The 21,606-nt window shown below is 38.6% G+C and overlaps 4 protein-coding genes across 4 annotated transcripts; 1 reads left to right on the top strand and 3 right to left on the bottom strand.

Moving 5' to 3' along the window:
* Positions 1–2,621: 2,621 nt before the first annotated feature.
* PEX6 (peroxin 6) lies at positions 2,622–8,634 on the bottom strand. The gene is made up of 16 exons (XM_087329348.1): positions 8,272–8,634; positions 7,416–8,099; positions 7,034–7,280; positions 6,792–6,933; positions 6,492–6,690; positions 6,191–6,409; positions 5,372–5,692; positions 5,122–5,193; positions 4,948–5,034; positions 4,748–4,870; positions 4,513–4,623; positions 4,156–4,194; positions 3,954–4,075; positions 3,618–3,762; positions 3,155–3,226; positions 2,622–3,071 (listed from the first exon to the last, which is right to left on the bottom strand). Exons 1-16 carry the CDS (start codon positions 8,515–8,517, stop codon positions 2,925–2,927), a joined length of 2,976 nt encoding a protein of 991 aa, XP_087185474.1. The 5' UTR covers positions 8,518–8,634; the 3' UTR covers positions 2,622–2,924.
* Positions 8,635–11,952: 3,318 nt separating this feature from the next.
* LOC147856394 (uncharacterized) lies at positions 11,953–14,811 on the bottom strand. The gene is made up of 8 exons (XM_087329015.1): positions 14,654–14,811; positions 14,454–14,541; positions 14,315–14,376; positions 12,984–13,073; positions 12,743–12,904; positions 12,601–12,651; positions 12,445–12,526; positions 11,953–12,372 (listed from the first exon to the last, which is right to left on the bottom strand). The coding sequence occupies exons 1-8, from the start codon at positions 14,753–14,755 to the stop codon at positions 12,281–12,283; spliced, it is 729 nt and encodes a 242-aa protein (XP_087185141.1). The 5' UTR covers positions 14,756–14,811; the 3' UTR covers positions 11,953–12,280.
* A 2,433-nt stretch (positions 14,812–17,244) lies between these two features.
* LOC147856393 (Calcium-dependent lipid-binding (CaLB domain) family protein) lies at positions 17,245–18,451 on the top strand. Its single transcript, XM_087329361.1, has one exon. The coding sequence runs from the start codon at positions 17,316–17,318 to the stop codon at positions 18,246–18,248; it is 933 nt and encodes a 310-aa protein (XP_087185487.1). The 5' UTR covers positions 17,245–17,315; the 3' UTR covers positions 18,249–18,451.
* Positions 18,452–19,247: 796 nt separating this feature from the next.
* LOC147856392 (replication protein A 14 kDa subunit A-like) lies at positions 19,248–21,053 on the bottom strand. The gene is made up of 2 exons (XM_087329362.1): positions 20,697–21,053; positions 19,248–19,461 (listed from the first exon to the last, which is right to left on the bottom strand). Exons 1-2 carry the CDS (start codon positions 20,956–20,958, stop codon positions 19,397–19,399), a joined length of 327 nt encoding a protein of 108 aa, XP_087185488.1. The 5' UTR covers positions 20,959–21,053; the 3' UTR covers positions 19,248–19,396.
* Positions 21,054–21,606: the final 553 nt, after the last annotated feature.

The following is a 21,606-nucleotide window of genomic DNA, read 5'->3' as shown; positions in this document are numbered from 1 at the left end:
GGCGGGATCACGAGAACACGACCCCACGGGTTCATGGATTGAAGGCAACGGGGCAATGGTTCCACTTGTGGGACCCTCTCTCTCTCTCTCTCTCTCACTCAATAACAGCTGCATCTAACATGACATGCCCATTGACAGATTGATGACAGCGGCACTTTCACTTGCTGCGATACCCCCCCTCTCATGGAACTTAATGTACAACAAGAGCCATCCAAGACCCACATGGATGGGATTCTTTGTATTTTGCAAACCTGATGGGCGTTGCGATGATTGGCCTTGATGGACCAACATCATGTGGATGGGATTCCTTTTTTAATCGCAAATGTGGTGAGCGTTGCGATGGCTGGTCTTGATGGATGGGATTCTGGATGCTCATCTCTAAAGTATGCCCCCTACCTACTCAACTTGAGCTATAATAAATACATTGTTGTCTCCGTCGCCGGTTTTTCCACGTGCCCATTAATAACCTCGCTTACTTGCGAGGCACACACAACGGGCTTGCATGCAACCTTGCAAACTGGGAAATGATCTCGTTAGCGCTTGCATTTTATTTGTTTGAGACCGAAATCATGATGCTTACACAAAACAATAGTCTCTAGACCACCTATGGTGTCCAAGTACATAATCACGATGTTTACGCATAACGGTGTGTTGATCTCCCATGGTGTTGCCCCAATGCCCAACCAATAAAAAAGAGAGATCAAAGATACTCTCTAGAAAGGCACATTGCCATCACATTTGTGTTTGCTCTCTTTTTCTCACTATAAATGAGAGAGACTAACACAAACATCTAGGTACCTTCTAGTGCCTTGTGCAAACTATACATGTGATTCCTTGAGACCCTCTAGAAAGGTACTTGCCACCACATTTGTGTGTTCTCTCTTTTCCTCTCTTACAATGTATTATCAGTTGCCTTTTTTATAAGTTCTCATTCAACTCAATTTTTTGGCTAGGGTAAGCCCCTAGAAAACCATTGTTTTTTTTGTAGCACTCTAGTATAGGGACTTGGATGTTAGGCATTGGTTTATCTTCAAGGTGTTAGGCATGTCACTTAAAATTTGAAGGTGTTTGGCTCCATTATTTCTTCATATACTCCTCATAACTTTATCATTTCCTTATCACCATGGTACTAACGACATTATCATCAATCATCAACTTTTAATGAAATTCCCATACATAAGCTTTGTCAATTTGGTATTGTCATTAATTCCAATCCATTTATTGTGACACATTTCTTCACACTTTTTAAGCATGGTTTACAATCCCATGCTCTTCATTTGCTTTTGTTTGTTGTTGAACTATTTGTGCACTTTCACAAATGTACATCAAGGAATCACAAATTAGTTGTCTTCCACTAACATGTAACATGCCTTTTTTTCACATAGTGATTTGACGTGCCTTATTTTTATGTTCATAGTGTTTGTTGTTTGTTAACATTGTCTTGTGTGAAACATGTTTAAATTCTTCCAAGGTGACAAGAGAGGGTAATAGAATACAATTGTAAGCAACTAGGAAGTAATAATAGCTTGAATATATAATTATGTGGTTACAAATAGAAAGTACACGAAAGATATTTTATGTTCTAAGAATTACTTGAACATATGCAAATTTTGATAATAATATATCAATTATGAAGGACAAAACATGAAAAACCGTGGTCCGTGACAACAATTTGACAAGATAATAAAGAGTGGATTATTTTAATAATGGCATCATGTTAAAAGGTGAAGAAGAACGTTAATCTTGAGAGCATGGGTTCAAACTACAAACTCATTATTATTGGTTTCATCATTATCCAAGATAATGGGACATATTTCTCTATTCTTTTACTCTTAGCAATATATTATATCAAGAGTGAAAATGATGAGAACTCATAAAACAATATCAACGTAGAAAACATGTATGTCCTCATGAGAAAATTCATTTTTCATAACCTAAGCACTAAAAGTGGTAGCATGTTCTTGCTGATGAAATGCTGACAAACATGATTCTCATTTTGTATTCAGTTTTAAATGATACTCAGTAAAACATTATCATTCAACATCATGGAAGTAAGGTGTGTACATTGTATTGATTTCAAAAGGAATCACAATTCAACAATTGACAAATAACAAGTGTCCCTAAGACATTAAGTAAATCTCAAAATAATTGATCTAGCCTCTAAACAAAGTTAAGTTAATTTGAAAGATATGAGAGGACTTAGGCCAACATGTCATCCAAACATTCACACTCTTGATCACTTTGGCCATAGAACATGAAAATTTACTTTCATTGCAAGAGAAATTTTAGACTACCATTTTTCTCATTTGTCATTAAATATAGAGTTGTGAAACCACGATTGGCAAGCATTTACTGATACCATCACCCATAAGCATAGGAATATCTGCAACAATGCTTAGGAGGCAAACGATTAGCACCAAGTCAAAGATTAAATATTGATATCCAATAATTACTTTGTTGAAAAAGAAGACAACCATGTCTAGAGGCTAGAGCAAAGGTGATGTGGTATTACAATTTACAAGGATTGAAGGTTTAAAAAGTAGGGTGGACAAGATTGCTTCACATAATGTATCATTTTGAGGAATCCTTGCAGGTGGAAAAAAGGTAAAACTTTGAATATCGTGTGAGCAAAATAAACAATCTTATTATTTTATGTGACAGCATCATTAGTTCTTTCCACGAAATTGTAAGCTAAGATTTCTAGTATGAGAAACATGTCAAAAGCTTTGGGAATCAACGAATAAAGGGATGGAAAGAGGATTTTCAATGAGATGCAAACCGGGATAATCAAGAGCGGTTGAGAATGTAAAAGATTGACAAATGAATGCATTCACTTTGCTGCTGAAATTAATCTAAGCCGCCCATTGATGAGTCTCTACAAATGATCGATGTCATCATCATGCTCTTTGAACCAGAAAGGGACATTAATCCAAGTCATTCATTGTTGATTCTCTCTCCATGGATGTGGAAGTGAAACTTTTGGAGGTTTTTTGGCCTTCAAACTGATCTCGCAGCCTCTGATAGCGTGACAATTCCATTTCTGATAATGAAGGGGTCAACTCGTGGAGTGCCTGCACAAGTTATTTTCACATGTAAGCCTCAAGATTTGCAAAGTACCCCCTTTCGAATGTGCATGGCTCAACAAATGGTGTACCTCCATGAAGTCTTCATGATTCACAACAATGTCCTCAGCGTCTGGACTCACATCATCTTGTTCACAAAAGACCTTCAACATGAAGACAGCAAGAAAGGAAGTTAGCATACATTGGAACATCAGAGCAAATGTTAGTGTCCTCTGGGTATCCAGATACTGAAAAACTGCAATAATGTGCATCTTCCACAGAAAGACATGCATCAAAGCACTCGTCTAAAATCTATTGCAAAGAAAACTCAACTTCACGCCTTAAAACCTTAACCTTAAACCACGTCACTGCTCTGAAAGGGACAAAAAATAAATGTAAAAATGCATGTATCTAGATCTTCAAGATAGAGATGGACAGAGATGCAATCACTGCTTTGAAATTTAGTGGAAAATGAGACATTAAACCATAAACTATGTGAGAGGGATTAACCCTGAACACCCAAGAGATGTCAAGCATTGATCATGGATCTCTTACCTTACGCTTCACTGCCTGCATCCAAGCATCCGCACAAAGTGCATACATGTCGGCACCTGTAAATGTCACTGGACAGGTCTTTGCCAGAACCTCCAATGAAACATCAGCGCTCAGCTTGAACTTCCTTGTTAATGCTTCCAAGACCCTGGTCAACCAAATTGCATTATTATTGATCAAGCACAAGTGCACACACATCTCATCTTTTCTTGAGAGCAGATTGACTCAACACCTTAGCTTCTCATCTAAGTTCTAATCAGTGAGTGGAGAGCACAAATCATTGACAACCGAAAACACCATATGATAAAATTCTCTATCATACATAATTGATTGACTAACCGTTGCCTGTATGATGGCTCAGTGCTTATGCCCACATATAATAGTTTATCGAATCGACCTGGGCGTAACAGTGCAGGATCTATAAGATCTGGGCGATTGCTAGCACCGATTATGAACAGATCCTGCACATAATATCTATAAATGATTCAAAACATCAACAAAATTATGTACCATATCAAATCTGTATAAACAGTGATATCACCTGCTGTCCTTCGCTCAATCCATCAATTTCTGCAAGCATCTAATGTGAAAAAGAAAATCTGATTAATGGAAATGAATGAAGACCAATGACTCGCAGGAAAGGTAATTCCTCAGTATTTTGATAACATGAAAACATCAACATTTGAGGGATCATGGATCAAAAATCTATTTTTATGCAGCATTGACAGAGTAGAGATGAGAGACTAATTTGAATCTAATTTCTAACAACCCAGGAACACATATGTTTCCATAGTTTTCCTTATATTAGGTTGTAATATCACCTCTCTCATGAATCTGTCAGTTTAAACCGTGAAAAGCCCAATGGATCCAAAAAAAACAGGTCATGCACCCTACATACCTGAGACACCACCCGGTCCATAACTCCTCCAGAATCACCTGAAGCTCCACGAGCAGGGGCAAGGGCATCCAGCTCATCAAAGAAAATAACACAAGGACGAGCTGCTCTAGCCTAGTTTCCAAACATGAAAACAATATGTGAAACATTAACATTAGACATTTGTTTGCTGCAAGTGCTTATAACGAAGCCAATCACAATCATATTGAACGAAAGTTAATCAAACACTTTTACTAACTTTCTGAAAAATATCTCGGACATTCTTTTCTGATTCTCCAATATACATATTAATAAGCTCAGGACCTTTAACACTCAAAAAGTTCAGAGAGCATTCTGTTGCAACAGCCTTTGCAAGCAAAGTCTGCAAGTTCACCACATCATAATTAAGTATTCATATTATAGACAATGCTGCGATTTGTTTCAATTATCATTATTTACCTTCCCAGTTCCTGGAGGCCCATACAGTAGAACACCAGAGCGTTGTCGCAAACCTGATGCAAAGAGATCCCGGTGTACAAGTGGAAGCTATTTGAAAGAAAGCAATATCATATTATGCTATGGTCAAACATAAAGTAGGGCTTTACATAATAAGTAGCAGGAAGATCATAACACCTGAACTGTGTCCAAAATTTCCTTTTTGACATCCTCAAGACCCCCAACATCTTCCCATTTTACATTTGGCACCTGTGATTATTTGAGTACCATAAAACTTTTTGTATAAAGCGTAAAGATTTTCCTTTTTTTGAAACATTAATGTAATACTGAAACTAAAATGGAGATGATGACTTAAGATTCATGATGCGTCTGAAGTTAAACAAGAAATGTCAATGCTATGTTCATGCATTAATGAGCTTCTCTTTACCTTGGGAGCACCGAGCCCTGATGCCATCCTTGATTTGAAATGTTCAAAGGCTTTTTCAACATCTTTAATACATAATTCCAGGGAATCTTCACTATCTTGATCACTTATAGTTTGACACATCATATTTCCTTCCTTTTCCTTTTCCCTTTGCCTGTCCCCCAGCATTGCACCATCACATATTTGATTCTCTAATTTGCCAGCATCAAGCATTTTAAGGACCATAGATACACCAGCATCAGCCACAATACTTTGCAAGTCCCTAGGAACAGCACCAGCTGTTTGGGAAGCAATTGTTTTCGCCAATTCTCCAAATTGGCATTCCTATACAATACAAACATCATGTGAGACAAATATACCTGGTATTATCAAAAATATAGTTTTATATTGAACTTTATGAAAATTATTCTCTGAAAACATGCACATGCACATCACATGCCAAGATGGATTACATGGATTTGTAAACAAGAATTCCCATTCCAATGGTACTTTCAGTCTATATAGAGATAAGATCTCATATGCATTTTCCCTTTTTTTTTAAATCCTCTTCCTATTGCCATTGCGTTGGCTTGCTTCCAGGACAGAGGAAGTTATTCCAATTAGATACAGAGTGATCGTTTCATTTATGTGAAAATCTTGACCTATAAATAATTTTGATGATATTTACATAAAAGTCTATTATAATTTCTGTCCAGTAGTGTAATATGTGAATCTCTTGTCATAAATTTAAGATTATTTATTTTTGCACAAATATAATGCATATTAAGAATCCAGCAAATAGAAAAGACACAGACTTGTATGTCTGAAGATAAAGAAACACACCTTCACATTACTTTCTCCCTCAGAAGAAGAAATACGACATCGATTGGTTCTTTCAAGAAAGCTATGAAGAAGGTCAAACCTTTGTTGTTCATCTGGAGGTTTCATTGTTAATTCATGAGTAAAGCACCTTCGTAATGGAGGAACCAATGCATCTGTACTTTCAGCCGCAGCTATGAGGATAACAAGGCCCTGTTTATGCCCTTCTGTGTGAAGTGTAAACTATCAAAGCAAAATAGTTGTAAGAATAATTATCTCAAATAAAAAGAGCTTATCAAGGTCATATTTCTTCAAGGTCACGTACATCTTGCCTTGAAATTGAACCATCGGGAATGACAATTGGGGCCTCATCACCAGTCTGTATGTTCAGATTGTGATAAATAGATTCTCGAATCACTGTTCCCAACCTTGAGATCCCTCCGGTATTATCAGAAGATGGGCCAGCTGTTGGATTCTTACCCAATGCCCCAAAACGACGAAGCAATAGAACAGCAGGAGCGTATCTAAAAATAATTGGGGTTCACAAGTTCATTTATAAATGTTAAAAACTAGCTCAAGTTTCGATATAGGGCAGATGGAAAGACATGTGCTTTCCATGTACAACCTTCTAGCAACTTCAAATGCCTGGATAATAGCAGCTGCAGATTTTCCCTCTGAAGGTCCAAGAAGCTCATAACAATTGTACTCTACCACATGCATACCCAGATTTTGTGCTGCATTCTTCACCACTGTACGTTTCCCACATCCTTGCATGCAAAAAAGCGCAATCAAACTTATCAATATTTCCATACATTGATGTAGCACTTCAATCAGCAATGTACAGAAACAGAAGTATCCAAGTCATACCTGCCGGACCACAAATGAGGATTGATGTTCTTAATTTCAGAGAAGGTGCATTCGGATGCAAACACGGAGCTAATAACCGTGTCATTTGATCAATCAATGGTGCAACCCATGATTTCGGTTTTATTGATGAGTCAGGCATAAATAATGAAGGTGGCAATTGAGAAGAGACAGAGTTCCCTATGACCAAAGCTGTCTGGTTGGAGTTCACCCAAAGAAAAGGTTCAGTTTCTGGTTCCATTGCTATAACCTGTCTAGACAGAAAAACATTAAAAAAGGGATAAAACAAGGAGACATGAATGCTCATAAAAGGTTCCATATGTCTAGTCTGCCTAGATAAATAAGCATCAAATGTGCGATACAATAGGGCATGAACTACACATACCTTAAAAAAGACAATGCGCTCTTCCCTAGACAATGAGAGATTTTGCTTTGGATCAACCACAAACTTCACAGAAAATGTGTCTCCCCTAGCAAGAACTCTGCTACACTTGAAGTACTCTTGGAGAGCATTATCCAAATCTTCTTGCCCCTCTGAAGACGAGTAACTGGTTGACATCTGGACTACCCCTGATACTGGAACTTTTATGTGGCCTATACGCACATGATAGGCAAATTTTAACGGGGTTTTCTCAATATTTACTTTTCCTTCATTCACTTCTTTTGGGTAACCAGGAGATGAAAACCGCAGCAATTGCCATAAAGAACACACATCAACCATCAAAAATTCAAAGGAAGATGGATCATCCTTCAAATAACTCTGGTGGACTCCATCTGTAAGGGAATTGTCACTGTCATTGCCATTGCATGATAACCACAGCTGAACCCATTCAATGTGGACCCCGAGGTTGAATGCTAGCATGGGCGACAAGTACGCAACATCCTGTCTCATATCAGATGCATTGCTTGAGTTTAGCATAATCCGTGGCAGCGAATACAGACCATGACTCCTTGATATTGATTTATCATTACAATCCTTATCATCACCAAACATTCTTCTGTTGGGAGGATCAATGACCACTATTCTCGCAGGCCGAGCAACCCTTGTATGCACATGTTTCACCAATACCTGAATTTTAGAAGCAAAAAAGGCCCCTTTTATCATCAAATTAGGTGCAGAGTTTATAGTGAGGGGGGATTCACGTCCTCAGTATCATAGAAGCAAATAATATGATGAAGGAAATATATTGAAAAATCAAAAGTGGCTTTTGGGAATTGTATCATATATATCTACAGCTTACCCATGATCCAGAGCAAAGAGAGAGACGTTTTAGAGCTGTTACAGAGACACCGACAACGTCTTTTCCATCCAGATGAGCTGCAGAATTCTCCAAGAAGCTCGAATCTTCTATGTTAAGGAGGCCAGCCAGCAATCTGACAGAAGGAAAAGAAGGGAAGTGGGTTTCCTCATCCACCGGTCTCCTGTTGAAAGAGGCAAGGACTTCAGCTGTTCGCTCCAATATGAGGGGTTGCCTTCTACGGCCCATGGATTAGATGATCAATCTATTTATTTTCTGCACAGAAATTCAAGCCAGTCAGAGAAGGTAAAAGGGGCTCTTCCCTTCCTTCCATCCTTCCTTCTCGTCTCGTCCTTCCATTCGCTTCTTTCCTTCTATTGCACTCTCTCCCCCGTGTCAGGGGAAAGCATCTACAGAGCTGTTGATGAGGGGTGTCTGCAGAGATTTATGAAAACTGAGGGGTATTCCGTGCAAATATCCAACAAGTTCTCTTTCTTTTGAATGTGTTTGGAGGAGGGGGGGGGGTGTGTTCCTTGCTCAAGAGTCAATAATTCTAAGGAACAATTCATCAAGACTATAATCTCAAATCCCACAGCAATCCTTAATGAATCACCAAATTAGCACATCTCATGTGACCTAGGTGCCTACAAGTGTGCAGTGCGCTAATTTTTGTGTCATGTGAGATTCCATAATACAATGCCCTTTAGGAAAAAAAGAAAGAAAGAGTAATCCCGCCCTCACAAGTCGTAGCAAACTGATTTATACGCTTGCTTGTGGCTTGACGTACTTACCCTCAAGCATGATTGCATAGAGTTAGGCCTTGTCTTGTATTCCTCTCTCGTTCTAAAGATATTGCCTACCATACATATTTAGAGGAAACAGTTCAAGGAGATGTTGACAGAAAGATGTAGGAAGAGCACGCATGCTTACTTGTTGTGCAACTCGATGGTAACCAACTATGTGGTCACATTCCTCGTGCATTATGCATACTAAGCATGTCGATGCTTTTGAACATAGAGTACCCTAATCCTAAAAACATTGGTGATCTAGCTCTCTTAGAGGATTTAAGCTCAACTAAATACAAATCCTTCGACAAATTTTCTATTGAGAACATATTATCAAGCTCAACTAGATGCTTAAATTTTGTTGACAAAGTGACTTTTTTGGTCTATGAACATGATATTTGTTGGTATGAAACTCATGAAGAGCATGGAAATCTTAAAGAACATGTTATTTGGAGGCTTCTATCAAGTCTATGTGGGTGTGAATCACTATTTAATTAAATTGTTTGTTAGTATACAATCCATTTGGATCAACAAGGATTCTATTACTAAAATGGATCTTTCATCCATTGGATTGAAAAACCATATTTATCTAAAAACTAATGACTAGTGTAAAATCTTGACATATTTGTCCAAATTTGAAACTAGATTTGCCATCAAACTTACTATCAAGATAAACACCCATTTTCCCACTATTTTCCAATTTTTTGCATGAAAAATCAATGTTAATCTCCACCTTCCAAAGTTTTTGTTTGATTATCAAAGTGAGAACTATGAATATTTGGTTGATTGTATTCAAACCTTTCTTTAAATATTGTAATTTGTTGCATACATTGCTTTCACATAACTTCTTTGCACCCAAGAAAATCATTGTGAATGCTTGACAATGGAATCAATAAATTTAAAGAGTATAACATAAATTATAGAGGTAGGTGGGGAATAATTCACAAAGCTTTATTTGTAGAAAGCATGATGTTTTAAGCAGGGGGCAAAATACTCACTATGAAAGGTCAAGAACTCCAAGGTTGTAGATTGGTTATCCATGATATATGAATTCTTCATCATTTTGAATTTTAATGTGGGTGTTAGCTTTGCAAAGGTACTTGCATAAGCATGTTAGAGGTAAACCCGTTGGAAATTGTTTAGTGCATATCCTTCTTGTTCCAAATTTATAGGCACACATATTGGGATTGTGTTCTATTAAGCAATCTTATTCGGCTAAAATCCAATTCAAAGAAATTGAGGCTTGTAATGTTAGCTCCAATACATTATATCTATTTTTCCCCTTTTTCTTAAATACAATAGCATATTTGTAGCATTGTTCAACTAGTTTTGTTGGTACAATGTTATTCCAAAAACGAGAGGTTTATGGCTATGAAATATTCCTTTAGCATTACATTGGATACAAATTAGCATGTTTGTATAAAGCATGCATTATGTGCAAGGGTTACAAAATGGTAGATCCATCTTCTTAAACACAGCATAAACTACAAAAATCTTGTAACCATACACCAACTAAAAATAATTGAGCCATGTATTGGCCGTAGATGCTTTTTTTCATGTTGAAGGCTTTTTTCTAGTGGAGAATGAATAAAAACATTTGTATGCTTTTAGAATTCATTTGCAGGTTTTATTTTTCTGTTATAGACTCAATTAAACCCTAAACCCATGCCTACAACTTTCTTGAAATAAATCATAGGCAAGAATGTTGTAACCAGATTGTGAATGAAAATGTATTTGTACATAACATCAAGTCATGTAGCCATCAATAACTCTAGAAAGGGAAGAATGAAGGGCCTATTCTAATCCTTAATACAATTTTGATGGAGTTTTGCATATGGTGATGATAAACACAAGGTACTAAACAAACACCAATACGCAAGAAATGTCACATTTAATTTATTTTGATATTATATTGTAGCATATGTGAATACTTTTGCATTAGCATATGGTGATGATAAACACAAGGTACTAAACAAACACCAATACACAAGAAATGTCACATTTAATTTATTTTGATATCATATTGTAGCATATGTGAATACTTTTGCATTAATCATAATATAAAAGTGCACATGCAGCTTTGTGAAAACTTTGTTACATGATACATTATGAATAAGATGAAAATGAACATATGTTATTTACAAAATAAGAACTGATGTCGTATCATTTTAGTTCATGAAATGCGTGGGAAATTGGTGACATTTGCGTGGTGTTCATAATCTCTATAAGGCATGCATAGTTGTAGTGAATCAAGGAATCATCAACGCATAACTCAAGTGCATCATTGTAGATTCCAGACCCCACCATATGAAATCCAAGCAAGGAGCTCTCAAAACATGCCACACATGATCTCAACATACCCTAATACAAAGTTAGCGCTTGTAGCACCACCTATACTCTATTGTGCAGATTGCCTAATGGATCCAAGGACCCACTTTTGCATATAAATAGTGCACCATTACTTGTAAAAAATCAAGTGAAGCAAAAATAGAGTAGATGGATTCAGTTAGGATTAATCAACAAAGTTCCTAAATTAATTTCTAATTCATCTTAAAAGCTTTCAACGAGCTTGGTTCACTCCACTAAACATGATACCCTTCCATCACTTGTATACCTATAACCCACATGATAATACCCAACTCCTTATCCTACATAGAGCTTTACTAAGATCCCACATATCATGGAGGTCTCCCCCATGCATACATGTAACACAACACTGCCCGTGTATGCAGATGGCTCACATACATGTCTACAAACTCATCAACCATATAATAACCCTTCAATATCCAGACACATTTGGAGTGTTAGATTATCTGAAATCTTCGTAGACCTTTACATCCACCCAGTCTTCATAAGAGACGCCTTGGCAAATAAAGCATCATAAGAAAAATTAACTAGATGGAGAAGCTTGTTCGACACAAGAAATGTATAATTAAATCAACCATGCAAACTACAGATGTGTAAATTTTGGTGAGCCTCAATGTGATATTGCAGAGCTTAAAAAGTACCACAGTTTTTAGTTTACTTAGCATCAGCATGGATCTTCGATAACTAATTTCTCTCCTGCTTGAACTGAAAAAATGGCAATGCAGACAAGCTCTCTCCTCATGGAGACCTTTAAGCAAACTATGAATTTTTAAAGAAGACTATTAATCTCTTCGTTTGAACTCATAATGCAATGAAATCAAAATTTTGGTTGGGAATTATATTCACCAGAATAGTACTATTCAATGGATGCTTGCACCATCCGGAAGATCTGGACCTGTAACTAAACCTGAAGAAGTCACCAAAGACCTGCTACCAAACTTTGCAACACCACCTGGCATCATAATATACACATAATGAGAACGTTTTACTTGAATGAACAGCAGGCATATCTTCTCATAATCACCTTGAATGTTTAGCAAAGGCACTATTTTCTCCCATATCTTGGAGCTCAGCTGCTTAGGAGGTTTTGCAGATGGCACCGATCCCTATTAAAGAAGATCGAGTAGTCAGTATCAAGATGACACATCAAACACTACATGCTAAAGGCAAAATAACTGACCTCCAGATATATACGATCACCTATTGATGCATCAATGGGGGGCTCAAGAATCTGTCCATACATACATACTCATCAATGCCCCAGAGATGAAGCAAAATATAAATGCTGTGAGTTGTGGACACCATTATATATACTGACATACCTTCACGCTCAGGGTCCCATTTATATCAGAAGTTTCACCGGCCAATATCATTGCTTCACTCAATTGCCCTGCTAGTTTTGCAGGTTTCAAGTTCCGCACAAGGCATACGTTTTTCTCAAGCAATCCTTCAGGTGAAAGAAACTTTCGCAGACCAGCCACCACCTGTAAAGATAGAATTTCAGTTCCTCTAGTCATGATCAGTGATCTGTAAAATAATCTAAATAAAGAAATCATAGAATGCCTGCTTTAATTCTCCATTAGAGATCTCCACTTTGCAAACATACAACTTGTCTGCAACTGGATGATCATCAACTGAGATCACACGCCCCACCTACACATTCAAGGAGATGTTTTGAGACACGTTGAAGCTAATTGAGAACGGTTCATGGCATTTTCCCATCAAAGTAAAATACTTTGGCCATGGAATACAGTGTTTTAGTGGTAAGATAGAGACTAAAGTCAATCTTGATAATTTCAGATTCTCAGCGGTCATTAGCACACAGCTTTCAATGCAACATTACCATCCCTCTCTATAGTATCTGCCTATTCTTCTTACAAAAGATGATGGTGAAAGTCAGGAATACCATTTATATAAAAATTTCCATGCTAAAACAAATTCTACGTGCCTTACCAGCATGAACACATGTTATTAATTATTTCTTCATGTGTATAAGTAAAACGGAAAGTACTCTTGCTCAAGCAAAAGTAGATTGAAAATCCTGCTTGAAGACAAATATTACAAATGCACATACATAGTTTTGACTTTATACAATAGATTTCTTCTCAATGCTTTCAATGATATTCATGATAAGGATATGATTGATTGTTTAGCCTTCCGACGGTATTCATGATATGGATATAGTTTATTGTTTCTAGGATTGATTGTATATTCATGATACAGGTAGGATTGATTGTTTAGCCTTCCTACGGTATTCATGATATGGATATAGTTGATTGTTTAGCTTTCTGACAATATTCATGATATGCACATGATTAATAGTTTAGCTTTCCGACAATATTAATGATATGGATATGATTAATTGTTTAGCCTTCCGTAAATGTCAACCAAGATGTCTTTTGAATAATCAAGCTTCTCATGACTCCCTTCCAAGTAAGATTCTTGGGTCTCATTAGGACAACAAATACTCTTAGTAGGTTTTATTGACCTAAACTATCACAGTCAAGCAACAATTTATACCAAGATCCTATTTCAAGACATGCTCTGTTCCCTTGCACTCTACAAAAATACAATCCACCTTTGCTCCATCATTGCACTCTCGTGAAATGATCGTTTACTAATTCGCTGAGTTTCTTTTCTGTGAGATAAAAAATATGAATTATAGAAATCTAGCAGGATAGTCATATGATAATGTTGGATCATGTTTCCTTAATAAATATTCCATCAGCAAGTTCCGAAAATCAAACTGCATTTTAGGGAAAGAGAGCACTTTTTTTGCAAACAAGGTATGACACTAGTGTTTGCTATGGAAGATCGTAAACAATTTTGGTTTTTTCTATTCTAAGAAGAAGATGAAAGACATGAAAATAAGAGATAGAGAATTGAGAATGAACCTCGAGATGAGCTTTATCGAAATCTTCTGACGACTCCTTACCATCCTCAACCACCACTGACGCTGATAAAAGTAAATAAGGGGATATGAGGATCGGACTAGTACTCTTGAAAAAAAAAGATTGTTGTGTTAGAACGCACCTTGTGAAGACGGAGCAGGAGGAGGAACAGAAGGGGGTTTCTGCAGGGAGGAGGCAGCAAACTGCTTCTTATCTCCTATTGCTTCATCCTATCAGAGAGAGAAAAGAAGAAGCACGAAGGATGTATTCCTAAGACCGTGGTGAAAAAAACAAACCAATGTATGATATGAAGGTTAAGCTAGAATGGAAAGAGAAGAGAACCTGCAGAGGGAGAGGACGTTCAGAAATGAGGCGGGGGTCTCTGAGCCTGGAGATGATGGAGTCGAGGAGGCGAATGGCATCGTCCACAGCTTCCATGGCCATGATCGAAATCGTCGAAGCAGCAACAATGTCTGCAATAAGATCTCTGTCTCTCACTCTGTCTATCTCTATAGACATATGTATGTATCTGCTGTGTACACAGCGTATACATACATGTATTTGTATAATAGTATATGTGTATCATGTATATTAATATAACATAGTACGTACTACGTAATATACTCGAATGCATTGGCCAGCATTCTTTTTCATACGCGTATGTTATCAGAAACATTCTTATTTTTTTCACTTTTTACTTTAACTTTCTTTTACCTTATAAATTATAATAAATTATGAATACAAACGTATGGTATTTACCATACTTCGAAGGGTGTTTTCCATACTCGAATGCGAATGCCCATATGGTTCATACTGTGACATTGTATATGTAATGTATAAATTATAATATATACATAGTATAAAGTATAGAATGTATTAACATATAGTATAATGTATATGTATAGAAGCAAAGATGAATAGGTTTGGACCAATTTTGGCCTTAGAAGACGTTAATATTTCTTTCTTTCTTTCTTTCTTTCTCTCTCAACCTTACCAAATGAACTACATCCATCTTGGCTCTCTTTCTCTCTCTCTCTAGAGTATACATGGCCAATCGAATGAGGCATGATCAGTAAAGAGCACACTCTGAGCGTTTTCCAATAAATTGAAGGAGAGAAGAGAAGGACGTGCAATCAAAAGTAGCATAAATAAGTGAAGCATGTGGCCTTAACTCCTTTCATGCGATCACACCAACCTAGTCCCATGCAATGTCTCCCTTGAAGGTGGCCACATTTTGCCCTCGCGATCAACTAGAACGTCGATGAGATTGGGGTGCCTATTTCTCACTAGTGGGTGACATGTATGGGTGACTTCCATGCTTTTGTTAAATAATTAGGGTTTTTCATTGATACATCGCATAATATTTAATCAAAACATCTTCCCTACGAAGATATTCCAAAGAATCTCTCAAACAACCAACATTGGATCCACAACCACGAGATAAAAGAGACATATATTAAAATTTTAAATATATTAACAGTCATGGGTGGTTAACATGACTCGATCTCAAATCTGACAATCATTATAAAGCACACTCCCTCTCCCATTTTATGGGTCAAGGGTGTTTAATAGGTTAGAAGCAAAACGTTCTTAGAGAAAACTAATATGAAAGTGATGGTTTTGTCCATGTAAGGAATTCTCGAGAATCATACTGCAGAATATGCTTAGTGTGAGGACTTCCAGAGTAGCATTTCAAGATAGGGAGGTTAAGTCTGTGACAAGGAGTAGTTTGGTCTCCTCTCCTTCAAATATTTCACGCATATACTATGTCAAATAGATGTCTTAACAAGAGGAACACATGTTTATGGAGTTGAATGGGCTAAATGTTCAGTTCATAAAAATGTGGATAAAAATTTTTGTTGGTAGGCATGATAAAGAGTAGCATATATATATATATGGGGTGAATTCATAGTTAGATTATAGTAATGCCAAAGGCCCATAAGGCAAGAAGTTCACGCAAATAACACGTTGAAGTAAACAAAGGTTGGCTGAATCCAAAGAATTCAATCCAAGCAAAAACGAGAAGCATACAATTCGCTGACAAAAAGGAGGTTTTGTGTAGTTCTCACACGTTTTAATGAAAGGAAGAAGTTCTTACCTTCCTTCTTTCCTACCTTCATGTAAAATACATAGATGAAGACCGCATATTTACGTAATTCTTTACCAAAGATTTATCATGACTCCTAATGAAGCTAACAAGGCAGGACCCACGTGCCTTAGGGAGCCTTTCTTTTTGGTAAAAGTAAAATTTCCCACGATTAAAGCAGGAGAGTGCACGACAAGCAAGACGTGTGACAATAAGACAAACAGGGGCGGGAAGTCTAGGAACGGACAACAAGCAATAACACGGGCCGGGAAGACTTGTATGAGCGGACGGACAACAAGTAATAAAATGGGCTGGGGAGTCTCTCGTATGAGCGGACAGCAACAGATCTCGGGGCGGGCGGGGAACGAGTAAAATAACACGAGCGAGATGGTTTTGGTTTTACGGGGCCGATCGGTGGAGATGGGCGGGAAATGGGTATAAAGATTGATAGATAGATAGATAGATAGATAGATAGATAATGAAGGTAAGATAAGACATGGCCATCCATTTTACTCAACTTGAGGGTCAAGGCAAGGAAAAGAGACAGAGAAAAAAGAAAGAAAGAAAGAAAGAAAGGGAATGGAATGGAAACTGTGTGTGAGAGAGAAACAGAGAAACAGAGAGACAGAGTGAGTGAGTGGTAGGACCCATCAATCCGAGACGACGCATTTGGACCTGATCTTCCCCTGCATATATTCTTCCCTTCACGCGCACTGAACGCGCATCCCCTCATCTCCCTCCCTCATAAGCAAAGAAGCTCATCTCCTCCATATCTAAACCACCTGAAACCCTAACCCTAAATCCTAAACCCTAAACCCTAAACCCTGATCTACCTCATTACCCCCCCCCCCCCCCCCCTCCCCCTTCCCTTGATATTCCGGTCTCATCCTGCCCCTGCCCAAACCTCCAGCTCCCGCAATGGCCTCAGATCTGGACATCACCTTCCACTCTGCCCGTGACCTCAAGAACGTGAACTGGAAGGTCGGCGAGCTCTGCGCTTATGCTGTGGCTTGGATCGACGACAATGACCAAACCAAGGTGTCGACGCGTGTGGATTCATCCGGCGACACCGACCCCAAGTGGGAGGAGAAGCTCACCATCCCAGTCAATAAATCCCAACTGCAGGATGCCCGCCTCGTGGTGGCCATCTACCATGAGAAGCCTGAGAATCCCTTGAAACCCGAGAAGGCCAAGGTGGGTTCGGTTTCTGTGCCCTTGATGGAGGTAGTGGACGCAGGTGGCTTCGAGGAAACCCTAGATTACAGCCTGAAACTGAAGCGACCATCAGGACGGCCACATGGCAAGGTCGAATTCTCTGTTCGGCTTAGAGAGAAGCGGTATGCGGCGGCGGCACCGCCCCCTCCCGCATATAAATCAGGTGATGAGTCGAGCCGAGCATACCAGGGTTACCCTCCTCAGGATTATCCCCCACCTCAATCCTATGTCCAACCAGGTTACGCATATCCTGCACAACCTCTTAGCTATGGCTATGGCCAACAGCCCCCTCAATATGGCTATGGCCAACAGCCCCCTCAATATGGCTATGGCCAACAACCCCCTCAGTATGGCTATGGCCAACAACCTCCTTACAATGCAAGTTCTACATCATATGGAGCTCCCCCTCCATCTGGCTACTACTCCCAGGATCCTCCTCCTAGCAAAGGTAGCAAATTTGGCGGCCTCGCAACTGGCCTCGCAGTCGGTGCCGTTGCCGGTGGTGTAGGTGCCCTTGCTCTCGATGCTTATGTTGACCATGAGGAGAATGAAGCTGCTGAGGAGCAAGCTGAAGAGGATGCACTGCGCTACTCTGGCCAAGATGACTATAGTTATGATGGTGGTGATGATTTCTAAGCTTGCTTGAGAGCTCTAGTATTGCTGCTGTCAAATAAGGAATCTCGTTGTTATGGTTATTGGTACTCTGTAACTGAAGATGCCTTCTTCTTACTCCTGAATATTTTGGTTATGTATTTTTGTCTTCCTGTTTACATCTGTGTCTTTTTCTCGCTTGCATTGCAAGTTTTTATAGATAATGCAGAACATGCCTCTTTGAGATATTAGATCTAATGCTTCTCCAAGTAAAACTTTTACTGATAACAAGAATAATTAACCATCTTCTAGATGCTGCCCCAGTAGAGGCCCATTGTAAGATCAGAGGTGTCAGCGTTAACAGAATCACATAAACAGTAGTAATATTTCACATCACAAATTTGTCTTGTGTGTCATTTTACCCCCATGAGAAGGCATCTCAATACGCATTTACACTACTGCATAAATGGCAAGATGACTAAGGTATGAAGAATGTTTAGTATTTTCTCTGATCCAGAGGTCGAAGAATTTTGCGGTGGTCAAGAAAGGGTTGCCATATTTCAATATGTATGAACGATTGATTGAATCAGTGCTATCATTAAAAAAATTAATGGTGCAAGGCATGTAACATTTAAGCAACAGCATATTTGTGATGTATCTATCACAGGTGGAAACAAGCACTAAAGCTGGAAGAATTTTGTGGTGGTAGAGAAAGGGTTGCCATATTTCCAAATGTATGAGGGATCGGATCAATTGAATCGCAGTGCTGTCATTAGAAAAATAATGGTGTGAGACATGTAACATAGAAGCAACAGCATATCTGTGATGTATCTATCACAGGTGGAAACAAGCACTAAAGCTGGAGATTCTAGATGGATTTCCTTTTTAATTCATAATGGATGCTATCATATTATGCGATGCCTGTGGCATATATTTGACACCAGCATGATCCTCCAGCATACCCAAAGTGTTTAGAATACATAATTGTGAAGAAATAGTAGCCCATAGTGTATAGATAAAAGGTGCCGAGTCAAAGGAGAAAAATAAGAATCGTGTGTTTTAAAACCCTTGTGAACAATCACTCGATTAAATAGAACAAATATTCTCCCCAAAAATGACAGGATTGAAATTCATCAATTTGTTTTTGAGTCTAGTTATGATCATTCAGTAAAGTTGGATTCTTCCTTTGCTTGCTATATAAAGAGGGGTTGATATTCAGCATTGGCCATCTGAACAAGTTGGTTCAAAGAGGTCATATCTGCAAAAAATGAGGGGTAATTTTAGAACTCTGCTAAATATTGAATGATGCTGAGTGTATACAAAAGGAAACAAAAATAGACTTCCTTGGAGAAAGAATGTGAATGCTCTATCACTGCAGTCTACCATTCATGCCATGTCAGATCAATGTTTACTGACTATTGAGAGTAGCTATTTGTTTGTAATATCTAAAAGAGCTCAAAATATATGGTTCATAAGTTAGATAATCCCACCCCCAAAAAAGAATGGGCAGCTGTAATGTGGATAAACAGTTTCAAACCCCCATCCTCTTCACATGCAATACAGATGTTTGGATGCCTTAATCAAGTGATAATTATCATATGGCTGATGCATACAACAGCAGAGGGAATGAAAAAAAACGGAAAGAAATGCAAATTAACAATACAAAAGAATTAACAAAAATCCACAAATCCAACCTATGAATGCTGCGACAATAAGCTATGTCTCAGTATGCTATATCCTCTATCCCCCTGAGCTCATGCAGCTTTTTGCACACAGGTCACTTCATGTCTTCTGTACAAGAACCAATTACAGTGGCGAAAACAAAACTGTAAATCCTCTTAGATCTCATGAGCTACTTGACCTAACAAGGAATCCATAAACCCCATCTTTCCATGTATTACATCTTCACAAAGAAACCACCTACACTTGCTTTGCAGATTCCCAACCATCTATGAGAATAGCAAGGCATACTTCTTATGGACATTTCTACCGTCAACAAAATTGCCAATTGGAACACCCACACAAAAACTATCCAGATTTGCAGATTTTTCTCTAAATCTCCTAACTTTTTCATCGATGAGAAGGAAACGCAAATAAGTTAGTAGATTTTTTTTTGACCACTCAATGGATATACCACACAAACAGGGTGAACACAACAGCCGCAATGTTTCAAAGATCCAAAACAAAGATGCAAAATTGCTAACCTTCATATAAATTTGCATGTAATCATACGAAGTTTCAAAACCTGAAATGTGGACATATTATATCCATAGATTATGGAATCTTGAGCAATTTTCTGATTTCCCATTTTCTGTGCCTTTGCCGAAAATCAGTAAGCTTTCAGGTGATAAGAGCAAGGTGAAGAGGTCAACAGGGAACAGTTGCGAGAACAAAAAAACATACGCACTATCTCTCTCAACAAGACATGGCCAGAGCTACAGAAAAAACAAAACAGAGACAAGAAAAAAAAAACGGAAGAAAAGGAAATCTTACCGAAGTTATTACCGAAGCATGTGACGATATCTGCTCGGAGGGAGCGATCAGAATCTGCAACGCCGATGACCTCCACAAACTGAGTTAGCGGAGATGGCCCAGAGGAGTGCTTGACAGTGAGCTGCATCCCATCGGAGGTGTGGCCAACGAAGGCGGAGCTCCCTTCCTCGCGCAAAACCTTGAGCACGCACCGCACGCGCCGTCCTGTGTACCTCTTCAGCAGCTCCGCGTTCACCAGGGGAGCAGGGTTGGAGGTGTCCATGTCGTCCCCCCTTCTTCTTTCTCTTCCTCTTCCTGCAACGAAAGCCCTGACGCTAATCGGATACAGGGAAGCAGAAAACTGGGCAGTTTGCCGAAACCCTAACCCTAGAGAGAAACACAAGCTCTGCGGCCTCTGTTCCGAATGTAGTAGTTTCCCGCCTTTTTCTGCCAAGACATATATATTATATGTACTGTGTACATGTAACATACATATATATTAGCAGTAAACAAAAGTGTGGCAGGATTATGCAGCCCATTCCAGGGGGTGGGTTATATAACCGGAACGATACCGACCGGGCTCTAACCCGCCCTAGGCGTTAGTGTCCCTGAGCACATCCCCTGGGGGATCGTTTTGCGAAACCCTAAACCCTAAACCCCTCCCAGTCTTTAATCGTTTTGACTCTGTGAGGTGTTTCGCTAGTAGTAACGATACTTGAAAACCCTGACCATTGCATTAGGTTTCGTGAACTGAGTGAGTCGTCCGTGTTGTTGAATTGTAGGTGAAGAATCCCAAAGAGGAGTAATATATCGTTTGATAATTTGACAAGCATACTTCTTATGATCCCGAACTTTGTCCATAAATGCATATTGGAGTAACAAAGAAACAAGTTGGTCTCCATTTTGAATTTCATATTCCCTTTGTTATTGA

This window comes from Azolla caroliniana, unplaced genomic scaffold (genome assembly GCF_043228905.1).
Source record: "Azolla caroliniana isolate FFs.n. ecotype wild unplaced genomic scaffold, voAzoCaro1.0.p SCAF_13, whole genome shotgun sequence".
NCBI lineage: Eukaryota > Viridiplantae > Streptophyta > Polypodiopsida > Salviniales > Salviniaceae > Azolla > Azolla caroliniana.
Note: the sequence above shows the minus strand (reverse complement) of the source record. Positions and strands in the feature narration are given on the sequence as shown.